We start from the raw sequence: 14,130 nt of genomic DNA, 5'->3' as shown, positions 1-14,130 counted from the left end.
CACTGGTGTGTGACTGTATGGGCGCGGGCTCTCTGTGTTCAGGCATCAAAGTACAGGAGTTCACATAATATTATTCCTTTGAAAAATCTGACATGTGGACGTTCATTAATTCCTGGAAATAACAATACGTGCAAGTATTCTCTCTCAAAGCAACACACAAATTGCCGGAGGAACTCAGAGGGTCAGACAGCATCTGTGGAGATGAATTAACAGTCGACGTTTCGGGCCGAGACCCTTTTAGTGATTGTTCTTTCTTATCGGTCTCTGTGTTTTTGATCCCATCCCTTACAACATTGTGGAGGTACGGTTCTGGAGGCGAAGTCAGTGGATATATTCAAGTCGGAGGATGATGGGTCCCAGGTCAAGGGTGTCAAACGTTGGGTTTGAGGGAGACATATATGAGCCTTGATCGCTCGAAGAAACAGATGGCCTAATTCTGCTCCTATGTTTTGGGGACTTATGCCTATCAAGTTGTATTTTCCAACTGATGGAGATTTGTAAAAAACAAAAGCTGCTCTTTAATAAGGGATGGTCTGAATTGTGCCACACAGAGAAAGAGACATGCATATTCAGGGTAGGGGATTCACACGCAGACACAACCACACACACACACAACAGAAATGTGGCGCAGAATCTGGAGCCACTGGAGAGCGCAAAGAAACTCCTTCCCACGACGCTGTGACCTCAGTCTCGGAGGGTGGTGACGGAACATCTTTCAGGCGGGTGAACCCTCGCAAGACGGTGATGATAAACCCGGTTCTGATTTTCATGGCACTGATGCCATGGGTATGTCTACTTGTTTGCATGCGGCGGAGAACCTGAACAGTGACTTGCCTAAAGCAACACGGAGTAGCGTACACAACTTTGATCACCTTGATCCAGGATGGATATTCTTAAACGGAAATAATGCAGAAAAAATATTTCCGCAGATGTTGCCAGGAGTATATGGCCCGAGTTGCGGGGAGAGGTTTGCTAAGCCAAAAAATAAAGTCCTTGCCTGTTTAATAAGATTTTCCCTGTAAAAGATAAGCAAAACTCCAAGTGCGGCCTCACCAGCATCTGATAGGAATGCACCATGACCTCCCACTATGCCCCGACTTACGAAGATCGCCGTTCCAAAGACCTTCTTCACCAAAGTCTTTACCTGTGACTCCATTGTCAGGGAACCATGTACTCTGTTCGCTCATCAGGGCCCTGCTATGCAACATGAAATTTCTACCCGTGTACGACTTTCCAAAATGCAACGTCTTTCTTTTAAATGAATGAAATTCCATTTGCTCTGTCTTGACCCTGATAATTTTGCTAAAGTTTGTTCATTGTCCACCATGTCACCTATTTTCATTGGCATGGAACTCACTGGGGCAGGGTCCTGTGTCCGTGTTGTGTTGCTCTGGGACCTTATAATGAATTAGTATTATATTAGATAATTAAATAGATCGATACTTTATTGATCCCAAAGAAAATTACAGTGTCACAGTAACATTACAAGTGCACAAATATACAAATATTAGAAGAGAAGTAACAAATAATAAAGATAAGTTACCTCAAACAGTCCAATCGGGGTGGGGGTGGGGTAATCACTTGCCCGGCTGTAGGTTGACTCATTATCGAGCCTCATGAGCGAGGGTAAAAATGACCTCATATCACGCTCTTTGGAGCAGCGCAGTTGTCTTCATCTATCACTAAAAGTGCTCTTCTGTTCAGCCAAGGTGGCACGCAGAGTTTGAGAAACGTGGTCCAGAATTACCAGGATTTTCCACAGGATCCTTTGTTCTACCACAGCCTCCAGAGTGTCCAGTTTGACTCCAGTACCAGAGCCAGCCTTTCTAATCAGTTTCTTGAGCCTGATGGCATCACCCGTTCTGATCCACTGCCAGAGCACACCACCAGATAGAAGATTGTACTGGTGACAGCAGACTGGCAGAACATGTGAAGGGCAAGGAACCCCAAACTCCTCAGGAAGTAGAGGCGACTCTGGCGCTTCTTGTACAAAGCCTCTGTGTTGGTGCCACACTCAAGCCTGGCATCTTCATGTTCATTGACCCGTATTTACCTGCCTGACCCTGGCTGCCTGTTTCTTCAATAAAGACACCTTTGACTCCTCTGACAACACCACCCCTCTGCATCGTGCGCTGCGATATGTTCCCGATCAAATTCCTACAAAGTCCTTAAGGGCGGCTAATATATAATGGCTTGCAAAGTGGATAGCTGTATTTGCAAGCACAGAAGAGAAAGATTTCATCTCTGGCTTCACCGTCTGAGGCTTCAATCATACGGTTGCCCACGACCAATACTGTAACCTGCCTCGATGAGGATTGTCCGGCAGTACTTACGTCCACTATCACTCCTGATGAAGTTAGTCACGAAGCATATCAGCTCCTGCTGAGGGGTGACTCGGGTCCGCTACAAGTTGCCTCCCGTCACGACAAGTCAACAGCTGGTGTCATTTGTTTGTCCCTCGGCTCGGCTCTGGAACATCTGGACAGTGAAGATGCGGACATCAGGATGGTCTTCATTGACTACAGATGAGCATTTAACACTATCATCCCCTGGAAACTAATCTCCAGGACTCGGTCTCAATCCCTCCTTGTGCAACTGATCCGCGATTTCCTCTCTCACATCCTCCAGTCAGTAGGGATTGGAGCATCCCCTCCACAATCACCATCCACACAGCTGCATCGCAGGTCTGTGTGCTAGCCCCTGCTCCACTCGCCTTATATCTTCTGATCTTCTGCCACTTTTTTTTCTTCAATTCTCTCCGGGTACACCAGCATTCCTTCACTGGGGATTGGGCGATCAGCTGACTTACATGAGTGGTGAGTTCATGATCTGACCCGATAAATCGCCAGTGTGTTGACAGTACTGAGATCTCATTCACACGTTCTCATTTTGGAAGGGATTCACTGGGCCATCTCACCTGCAAAGCCCCGGGAGAGGCCGTTCACTTGCTCCGTTTGTGGGAAGGGATGGGTTAAGGCATCCAGCCCGAAGACACATCAGTGAGTTCACGCCACAGAGAACCCGTTGACCTCTCTGACTGTGTGCAGGGATTCATTCAGATATTCAAACTGTGAACACGTCATAAAATGGTTGCAATACACCCCAGTTCTCTAAAGTCAGAGAGCAAGCAGACTGGAGAACAATTGGATTGATGCCCAGTGAATCAGGGTTCAGAACCAAGGAGTTTTCAGCGCAGGGCAGGGCTTTGAGAGTCCAGAAAGTGCTGGGGCGAAGGATGTGGTGTGTGTGTGTGTGTGTGTGTGTGTGTGTGTGTGTGTGTGTGTGTGTGTGTGTGTGTGTGTGTGTGTGTGTGTGTGTGTGTGTTTGTGTGTGTGTGTGTGTGTGTGTGTGTGTGTGTGTGTGTGTGTGTGTGTGCGCGCGCGCGTGCGTGTGTGTGGGGAGGGGGATAATTGGGAGGAAGAGGTGGAAGTCAGAAAACGGGGACATGGCAACAATGTAAGATCACCGTTTGGAAGATATTTCTGCATCTGTGTGTGTTAACTTCCACTTTGACATGGAATGACTGTTGATATTGAGGCTATTTTTTTTATGGGAGCTTTCTGGTTTAAAGCAGCTGCTGAGTTCTCCACGTAAAAACGTTGACTGTATTTAAGACATGTTGCAGAGGTGAGCAGACATTTCCAATGGTACTTTTCCAGAAATCCCCGCACTTCGGAATTCGCCGTCGGGGAATTGCGGGTGGAGTGCGCAGGCGCTGAGAGGAAGCCGGGCTGGCCCGAAGACTGCGCATGCGCTCAGTGGACGAAAGGCTCCTGTCCGGAGGATCCGGTGGCAGGTAGGTACGGGTTTGGGAGCGGCGGTGTCATCGGGATTGGGCCCCTCTGTCCGAGTGAGGTACAAGCTATTCAGAAAACACTGCATGTCTACAGCCTGGGACTGTCCAGCCCTCCCCACCACCCCATAATCGGCACCCAGGCCCCGGGGAATTTCTGGCTTATAAACAAAATAGCTAGCGCCATTTCCGCTGTGTGTACGTCTCCCCGGGGCCAGAATGGGCAGATGGGTTTCTGGGTTCGGAGGCAGTCGTGGCTGATATCTCCGCCAATCCGCAGGGCGTGTTTGCAAGCGCAGACGGAGCGAATGGGAGCCGATCGATCTCAAAGTTCAAAGTAAAATTTATCACGTACATACCCTGCGATTCGTTTTTACTGCGGGCACAGTCAGCGGTCTATAGAATAGTAACTGTAAGCAGGATCAGTGAAAGAGCAAGCGCATAGAAGATAATAAACTGTTGAGATGCAAATATAAACAAATAGCAATTAATATAGAGAGTATGAAGTAAAAAAGATAGAGGGTCCTTAAAGTGGGATCGTTGTTTGTGGGAACACCTCAATAGATGAGTATAATTGTCCCCTTTTGTTCAAGAATATGATGGTTGAGGGGTAGTAACTGTGCTTGAACCTGGTGGTCCGAGCCCTGAGGCACTTGTACCTTTTGCCTGATGGAACAGCAAGAAGAAACCATGGCCTGGCTGGCGAGGAGCTCTGATGATGGACGCTGCTTTCCTATGATATTGTTTCATGTAGATGCCCTCAGTGGTTGAGAGGGCTTTACCGGGCTGAATCCACTACTTTTTGCAGGATTTTCTGCTCAGAGGCATTGGCGTTCCCATACCAGGCCATAATGCCGCCAGTCAGCACACCTTCCACTACATGGCTATAGTGGTCAAGGTTTTTGATGTCATGCTGAATCTTCGTAGCAGTCTAAGGAAGAAGAGGTGTGTGCTTTCCTTACAATTACATTTATATGATGAGTCCAGGCCAGGGTCTCTGAGATAGTGACACCCAGGGATTTAAAGTTGCTGACTCTCTCCATCTCTGATCCTCCGATGATTACTGGCTCAGGAACCTCTGGTTTCCCTCTCCTGAAGTCTACAATCAGTTCCTTGGTCTTGCTGACATTGAGTGAGAGGTTGTTGTTATTACATCACTGAGCCAAATTTTCAATCTCCCTCCTGTATGCTGATTTGTCACCACCTTCAATATGGCCCACGACAGTAGTGTCATCAGCAAACTTGTATATGGTGTTGGATCTGTACTCAGCCACGCAGTCGCAGGTGTAAAGGGAGTAGAGCAGGGGGCTAAGCACACATCCGAAGCATCTGTGCTGATGCAGATTGTGGAGGAGATGCTGTTGCAAATCTGAACCGTTTAGGGTCTTCAGGGTCCGATTGCAGAATGGGATATTGAGGCCAATGTCTTGGGGTTCCCTGATTAGTTTCAATGTGATGATGGTATTAAATGCTGAGCTGTAGTCGATAAAGAGCATCCTGATGTATGCATCTTTGCTGTCCAGGTGTCCCAGGGTTGTGTGAAGAGCCAAAGAGATGCATCTGCTGTCGACCTGTTTGCTCTGGTAGGCAAACTGGAGCAGATCCAATTCACCACTCAGACAGGAGCTGATATGCTTTGACACCAGCCTTTGAAAATACTTCATCACTGTGGATGTGAGTGGCACTGGGCAATAGTCATTTAGACGGGTTACCACACTCTTCTTGGGCACTGACATGATTGAAGCCCACTGCAAGCAGTTGGGTACCACTGCTGTAGAGAGAGGCTGAAGATATCCGTGAGCACACCAGCCAGTTGATCAGCACAGGTCTTCAGTACGCAGCCAGGTACTCTATCTGGACCAGATGCTTTCCTTGCATTCACTCTCTTGAAGGCAGCCTGCACATCATCTTCAGATACTAGGACCAAAAGATCATCAGAAGCTGCAGAAGTGTGCAATGGTTCCTCCCTGTACTGTTGGTCAAAGTGAGCATAGAAGGTATTGAGTAAGCCCTGCTGTCCTCATTGTTACCTAATTTAATTTAAGGTTATGGCATTCAAACTCTGTCACAACTGTTCAGCATCCCTCATTGATTCCAGTCTAGTCCAGAAACTCCACTTCACTCATGAGATGGCTTTCTGGAGATCATACCTACACCAGTTGTAGTATTTTTGATCTCCAGACATGAATGCCTTTGATCTGGCCAACAGCAAATTCTGGATTTCATTGTTCAACCAGGGCTTCTGATTGGGGAAGGCTCTGAATGATTTCATAGGGACACGCTCATACACAGCAGTTCTAATAAAGTCTTTGGTGTATTTATTGAGATCCACAGATGAGTGCTTGAACACGGTCCAGTCCACTGACTCAAAGCAATCCTTGAGATCTGCCTGTAGTAGAAAAGCTCGCAGACACTCCGAAGATTCAGCTATCTAAATCCCAGAATTTGGAACTTGGATCAAAACTATAATCCTGAGTTGATCCAAGAAGGAGATCGAAGGCCCTGATCAGGCAAATAGATTAGCAAACACTGAGACCAAGTCTGGCATCTGGAACTTGATGATGTCCAAGTTTTGGTAGCTAACGTGCTTAGCGACACTGAGGCCTTAAAGAATTTACTTGGCCTATTGTCCAGTGAATTCAAGTGTCAATTAGTGGTGCATAGAGAAAAATAAACAAAATCCTTGCATCAGCTTTAGTTCTTTAGAAGATCACCTTTGTTCTATCTCCTCTTGATTTGGACTATTTTACCTGTGATAACATGTGGTGTTCTATTCTCTCTGGGTACATAATGATATCAGACACCTTTGTCCTGGCTAACAAAGCATTGACATCATAAAGTGTCACATATGGACACAACACTGTTACAGCTTGGGGTGTTCCAGACTCGCAGTTTAATTCCGACATCATTCCATAAGGAGTCTCCATACATCCTCCAGTGGAATGAATGGCTTTTCCCCAATTGCTCCCATTTCCTCCCACAGTCTGTAGGAATACTGGGTAGGTTAATTGGGAATGTAAATTGTCCTGTGATTATGTTATGGTTAATTGGGGTTGTGGGTTGCTATGGCAGCATGCTCAAAGGGCTGGATAGGCCCACTCCTAGCTGTATCACGAAACAAAAAAAAATAACCATTTACAGTGAGAAAATCTGATCATCTCCCCTTCATATTCAATAGGATGGATGTTGATGTCTTCACCACTGTTGATCACCTAGTGAGGTAATTAGAAAGTCTACAGGGAAGATTCCTAAAAATACAAAACACCAGAAAATCTGCAGATGCTGGAAATCAAAAGCAACACCCACAAAACTCTGGAGGAACTCAGCTCCTGTGTGTCAGTGAGACCTGAAGTAAATTGGGAGACCGCTTTGTCAACCAGCTTTGCTCCATCTGCTACAAAAAGCGGGATTTCCCGGTGTCCAACCATTTCACTTCTAATTCCCAGTCCCATTCCGACATGTCAGTTCATGGCTTCCTCTATTGCCACAATGAGGCCACACTCAGGTTGGAGGAACAACACCTTATATTCTGCCTGGGTAGCCTCCAACCTGATGGCATGAACATTGACTTCTCAAACTTCCAATAATCGCACCCACCCCTTCTCCTTTATCATTCTCCATTTCCATTTCCTCTTTCACCCCATCTCCTTACCTCCCCAGCAACTCCCTCTGGTGCTCTTCCCCCTTTCCTTTCTTCCATGGCCTTCTGTCCTCTCCTATCAGATTCCCCCTTCTCCAGCCCTTCATCTCCCGCTGATCAACTTCACCCCCTCCCCGTCTCCCAGTTTCACCTATAACCTGCCCCCTTTGTACTTCCCCTCCCCACACCTTCTTATTCTGACTTCTTCCTCCTTCCTTTCCAGTCCTGCTGATGGTTCATAGCCCAAAATGCCCACTGTCTATTCTTTCCCATAGATGCCCCTGGCCTCTGAGTTCCTCCAGCATTCTGTGTGCGTTGCTGAGTCCTACAAATACTCTATGCTCCCAGCAGGACAGTGCAACATGCCCAGAGCTTACAGTTATATATTGGAGAGAGACAAACTGAGCTAAGTGACAACTGAAGACAGACAGAAATGTCTCACCTGAAATGCTGTCCTTCACCCATTGACGTCTTTTCTAAATCTTTTCACAGGACAGAAAATGCAAAGGAATTGTGTACGGCAATCTCAAACACAACAATATGATCTGCTCTATCTGCCAGCACCTGAATACCATTCACCTGTGAATGTGGTGGAAGCGAAGCTGAAGAAGACAGCACACCAGTCGCAGCAAGTAGAATCCAAACACACAGGGGAGAGGCCGTTCACTTGCTCTTTGTAAGGGTGAGAGTTGGATAAACCCACCTGGAGTAAAACCTGGTAAAGTGTCTTCAGTTGTTGAAGAAGAAGACAGATATTTCCTTTGTAGCACCAGTGTATCAGCTGAGCCTCACTGAAACCCATTGGAATTGGGTGCTGAGAACACACCAGATATGTTCACTAGATATCAGTTCTTCAACTGCATTGATTGTCTGAGGATTCACCACATCTGACATCTGACTTTATGAATTGACAGCAGGATATCATTCACTTTCTCTTAATGTGGAAAGGGATTCACTCACTCATCCTACCCCCAGACACACCAGTGAGTTCACACTATGCAGAGGCCATTCACCTGCTCTGTGCGGAAGGGGGTATATTCAGACATCCAGCCTGGAGGTATTACAGCAAGTTCATACCATAATTAAACGGTTCACCTATTGTGACTGTGGGAAGGGATTCATGCTGTCATCCAAGCTGAAGACACATCCAAAAATTCACACCGATGAGAGGCTGTTCACCTTCTCCGTGTTGTTGGAAGAGATCTGCACGCTCAGCTCACCCTCCCGCACACGCAGGTGGGAAGGCGTTCACACACTAATCTCACATCATGAGTCACCAGCGAGTTCACACTGGGGAGAGGTCATTCTCCTGTTCAGACTGTGGGAAGAGTTTTACTCAGTTATCCAACCTTCAGAAACACCAGCGGGTTCACACTGGGGAGAGACCGTTCACCTGCACTGAATGTGGGAAGGGATTCATTCAGTCAAGCCACTTACAGACACACCAGTCAGTTCACACTGGGGAGAGACCGTTCTCCTGTTCAGACTGTGGGAAGCGATTTACTCAGTTATCCAACTTGCAGAAACACCATCGAGTTCACACTGGGGAGAGACCGTTCACCTGCTCTGAATGTGGGAAAAAATTCAGTAACTCGTCCAATCTGATGGACCACCAGCGAGTTCACTCTGGGGAGAGGCCATTCACCTGTTCTGAATGTGGGAAGGGATTCACCCAGTTATCTAATCTGCAGGCACACCAGCGAGTTCACACTGGGGAGAGACAATTCACCTGCTCCGAGTGTGGGAAGAGATTCAGCAACTCATCCAACCTGATGAACCACCAGCGTGTTCACTCTGGGGAGAGGCCGTTCACCTGCTCTGAATGTGGGAAGGGATTTACTCAATTATCTAATCTGCATGCACACCAGCGTGTTCACACTGGGGAGAGACTATTCAGCTGCTCTGAATGTGGGAAGAAATTCAGCAACTCGTCCAATCTGATGGACCATCAGCGAGTTCACACTGGGGAGAGACCGTTCACCTGCTCTGAATGTGGGAAGGGATTTATAAACTCAGGCCACCTGGAGACACACCAATCAGTTCACACTGGGAAGAGACTGTTCAGCTGCTCTGAATGTGGGAAGAGTTTTACTCAGTTATCCAACCTGCAGAAACACCAGCGAGTTCACACCGGGGAGAGACCATTCACCTGCTCTGAATGTGGGAAAAAATTCAGTAACTCGTCCAATCTGATGATGCATCAACGTGTTCACTCTGGAGAGAGGCCGTTCACTTGCTCTGAATGTGGGAAGGGATTCACTCGATTATCTCACCTGCAAGCACATCAGCGACTTCACACTGGGGAGAGACCGTTCACCTGCTCTGAATGTGGGAAAACATTCACTAACTCATCGACTGTAGTGAGGCACCAGCGAGTTCACTCTGGGGAGAGGCCGTTCACCTGCATTGAATGTGGGAAGGGATTCACTCAGTTAATTAATCTGAAAGCACATCAGCGAGTTCACACCGGAGAGAGACCATTCACCTGCTCTGAATGTGGGAAGAGTTTTACTCAGTTATCCAACCTGCAGAAACACCAGCGAGTTCACACCGGGGAGAGACCATTCACCTGCTCTGAATGTGGGAAGAAATTCAGTAACTCATCCACTGTATTGAGACACCAGCGTGTTCACTCTGGGGAGAGGCCATTCACCTGCTCTGAATGTGGGAAGGGATTCACTCAGTTATCTCATCTGCAAGCCCACCAGCGAGTTCACTCTGGGGAGAGATCTGCTCTGAACATGGGAAGAAATACAGTAACTCATCCACTGTATTGAGACACCAATGAGTTAACTCTGGGGAGATGCTGTTCACCTGCTCTGAATGTAGGAAGAGATTCACTCAGTTATCTCATCTGCAAGCCCACCAGCAAGTTCACTCTGGGGAGAGATCTGCTGTGAATGTGGGAAGAAATTCAGTAACTCATCCACTCCATTGAGACACCAATGAGTTAACTATAGGGAGATACTGTTTACCTGCTCTGAATGTGGAAAGAGATTCACTCAGTTATCTCATCTGCAAGCCCACCAACAAGTTCACTCTGAGGAGAGATCTGCTCTGAATGTGGGAAGTGAATGACTCAGTCATCCAGCCTTATGAAGTACTCTACATACACGTGTTGGATGTTTAGCCAACACCCTGGCTGATGCGGAGGCAAGTTCAAAAGTGACAATTCAGGGTTAGAATGCAATTATTCCCCCTGCTCGTCCCACCCAGTTCTGCACCCTGGTCAGTGGACATGGGAGGAGTTGCTTCCTCTGATGTTGACCATTAATGGTTCTGGAGTTTAATATTCTGATTCTCTGACAAATAAATCAGTTTTGAACTTATTTTGGGAATTAAGTGCATGCACAACAGAACCAGTATATAATAGGGTGTCAACTCAGCCCAGTCAGTCCCTGACAGGGTCTCTGATCCAGCACAGAGCTTTTATATCTGTCCCCGCTCTTCACCTCCCTGTGGTGATGGGTTCCAAATTGTCACCACTCTGTGGGTGAAGAGGTTTCTCTTCAAGGAAATTCACTGGGAGAAGAAGAAGACAAGCTCAGTGCAATTATATCTGAAATAATCTTCGTATGTTCTCCCCATGGAATACTTGGGGTGTTCCCCAGGTGCTCAGGTATCATCCCAGAGTCCAAAGATGTACCGGTTAGTAGATTAATTGATCACTGAAAATTGTCCTGTGATTCAGTCAGGGTCAATTGGGTTTGTCAGGGATTGTTGGGGTGGCGTGGCTGGAAGATCTGCAAGAACCTACACTGCATTGTTTCACTAAATAAAATCTCTGGGCTGAGGTAGAATGACATTGGTTATTAAACTTCTTCACTGCTCTTTTCAACATAATGGGTCATTTTCCCTATTTACCAAGGGTTGTGTGTCACACAGCTGGGTTGTTACAATACACCACTGCCCTCTAAAGTCTGAAAGCAGACTGGGGAATCATTAATTGGATGTTCAGTTGAGCAGGGTCAGAAACCAGAGACAGGTCAGTAGGGGGCAGGGTTTAGAACTCTGGACACAAATATATCAGTTTTCAACCCTCAGACAAGAGGGTGTATTTCATCCCAGCTGGAAACATGCACCTGCTTTGTGTCTGAAATGTAGTTTTGTTTAAATTTCTCATTGAAGCCCATTGGAACGAGGGGCCTGAGAGGTACACCAGCACATTCTCACTGGAGATCAGCTGCTGAACTGCTGAGAGATTCACCTGACCTGACGAGACACCAGAGAGCTCACAGCAGGGAAAAATCATTCACCTGCCAAGTGTGGGAAGGGAGTCAAGCAGTCATCCATCCTGCAGATACACCAGCAGGTTCACACTGGGGAGAGGTCGCTCACCTGCTCCAGGTGTGGGAGGGGATATATTCAAAAATCCAGTGTGAGGATACATCAGTGTGTTGACACCACTGGGAGACAGGTCGACTGTCCTGACTGTTCAAAGGGAATTCATTCTGTTGTCCAAACTGAAGGCACATCAGAAAATTAACACTGGGAAGAGCTCGCTCACCTGCTCCAGGTGTGGGAAAGGATTCATTTGGTCTCATCAACTGCTGAATCTCAATATAGTTCACACTGGACAGAGGCCATTCTCCTGCTCTGTGTGTGGAATGGGATTTATTCAGGCATCAGAGCTGGGAGGGGCCTTTCAGCTGCTTTAGTGAATGAAGGGAATTCCTCAGTCATCCCGCCTGCTGAAATACCGGTCAGTTCACACAGGGGAGGCAGTTTAAGTAACTCATGTTGAATTTTTAACCCCCACATTTGGTGAATTCGGCTGCAAGTTCAGTAGTGAGTGTTGGTGTCAGATTCTGCAGTGATTGCTGCCCTGCATCACGTGTAACACAACTTTGGTCTCTGGGCACAGTATGGGTTTGTTTTGTTGACCTTACATTTAATTTGAATGTGGTTTCATGTTTTGAATCTGTGATAAGTAAACCAGTTCAGTTTTAATTCTTGTGTTTCTTGCCCTTGTTGGCTCTACAGCATACTCAGTGCACAGTGAAGAGGCCGTTCCGCCCCTCTGGTTCTTCCTGTCCCATCTCCCTGTAGTGATGTTCTTTTCTCTCTCTGTTCACTCAGCTGCCCCTTCAATCCATCCCTGCCGCTCCCCTCAGTCTGTCCCTGTAGTGACGGGTTCCGAACGGTCACCTCTCTGGGTGAAGTGACCTCACCGATCACCTGGTCCCTGACAACTTGCACTCGCTCTTCCTTCAAACTTTACTTACTTGTGTTAGCCAAGTGTTCTGAAACTTCAGCTCAGAGTTGTCAATTTTATATCGATATTGACCAACTGAAATCTTGTGTTTTTAGTCCCTTATTTGCAAATTTGGAATACCAATCCTGATACATTCTTGCAGGTGTTAATAACCAACACAACTATATGCTATTTACTTCTTTATTTGTATTTGATCAAAAGCAGCCAATTAGATCTTAGAGTTATTGTCCAATGGAAAATGCGTGCTTCTCACTCCTTCACTGGCATCTTTATGTCCATTGATTTTCCTGCAGACCAAAGAATTTGGACTTGGATATTAACCATACCCTTAATCATGTTGGCCGAAGGGGGATGCAGTGGGGAATTTAGCTCTTATTTCCAGTTCAATGGCAACTTATTTCCTAAACAAATGAATGACCAATAATTTTCTAAATCTAAAAGAAGATGAAACTGAAATAGTTTTGCTTAGTCCCAAGGCCAAAAGAGATAAACTTTAAACTTAGAAACCAAGGCTCCCCTTGTAAAATCAGAATTAATAAGCCCGGGTTTTATCCATCATTCAGATTTGAATTTAAAATCCCACATCAGGAAAGTGATCAGAGCAGCGTTTCTAAACTTCAGAAATATTGCAAAGGTACATCTGTTTCTGTTGCGTAATGATCTTGAAAAATTAATTCACACCTTTATCTTTACTAATCTTCCAAAACAATCTATTCACAAACTTCAACTCCTTGAAACTAGCACAGCTAGATGTTTTCCTAAACCAGGATGAGGGAGCATATCGCTCCCATGCTCGCTCCTCTGCATTGGCTTTCCTGTATCTTTTAAAATTGACTTTAAAGCTCTCAATGGTCTGGGACCAGACTATGTCACAGAATCGCCTTCGTTTTATAATCCTGCTCGAGCTCTCAGGTCGTCTGCCACTGTTCCTTCAAATGTAAATAATCTCTCTCAAAAGGTAATTAACAGGTCACCTTTTTTGAACTACGCTTCAACACGGTGGATAACAACAGTGAAAGCTGTAAGGGATTCAGACTCAGTTCACACTTGTAAACACTGACTCAAAGCCTATTCATTCACTTAAACTTGATTTTAACTGACATCTTTTTGTCTTTTATTTTCATGTTTGCACTTTATCCCATTGGAAGGCACTTTGATGAGATTGTCTGTAGGGAAAGTGTTCTATAAGTTATAATTATTGACAGTATGGTCTAATTTGTCCATTTTGTCTGCTTCCAAGGACCACAGAATAAAAACCAGCTTTATTATCACTGACACACGTGGTGAAATGTGCTGTTTACCAGCAACAGTACAATGCAAGGCATAAAATCACTGTCACAATCATAAACCCCTACCTCCCTCTCCCGTCCTTCCTTCCCTCCATCTTACTCCCTCCTCTCTTCCCACTCCCCCTCCTCCCCATCACCTCCTTCACATCCCTTCCCCGCTCCCTCCCTTACAGCCCCACTCCCTCATTTTTCC

The 14,130-nt window shown here is 46.3% G+C and overlaps 1 protein-coding gene across 3 annotated transcripts; it reads left to right on the top strand.

Moving 5' to 3' along the window:
• The first annotated feature begins 3,702 nt into the window (after positions 1–3,702).
• LOC140203979 (uncharacterized) lies at positions 3,703–13,739 on the top strand. 3 transcript variants are annotated; one of them, XM_072270178.1, is made up of 2 exons: positions 3,703–3,796; positions 7,926–13,739. In XM_072270178.1, exon 2 carries the CDS (start codon positions 8,702–8,704, stop codon positions 10,208–10,210), a length of 1,509 nt encoding a protein of 502 aa, XP_072126279.1. In that variant the 5' UTR covers positions 3,703–3,796; positions 7,926–8,701; the 3' UTR covers positions 10,211–13,739. The 3 variants fall into 3 exon arrangements, with proteins under 3 accessions (XP_072126279.1, XP_072126280.1, XP_072126282.1); XM_072270179.1 differs by lacking the exon at positions 3,703–3,796 and adding an exon at positions 5,378–5,467; XM_072270181.1 differs by lacking the exon at positions 3,703–3,796 and adding an exon at positions 5,618–5,638.
• The last annotated feature ends 391 nt before the right edge of the window (positions 13,740–14,130 follow it).

Source organism: Mobula birostris, chromosome 10, assembly GCF_030028105.1.
Source record: "Mobula birostris isolate sMobBir1 chromosome 10, sMobBir1.hap1, whole genome shotgun sequence".
Classification (NCBI taxonomy): domain Eukaryota; kingdom Metazoa; phylum Chordata; class Chondrichthyes; order Myliobatiformes; family Myliobatidae; genus Mobula; species Mobula birostris.
Note: the sequence above shows the minus strand (reverse complement) of the source record. Positions and strands in the feature narration are given on the sequence as shown.

What these genes read in the sequence shown, in the direction of transcription:
- LOC140203979 (XM_072270178.1), top strand. Translation starts at nt 8,702, where the DNA reads ATGAGTCACCAGCGAGTTCACACTGGGGAGAGGTCATTCTCCTGTTCA.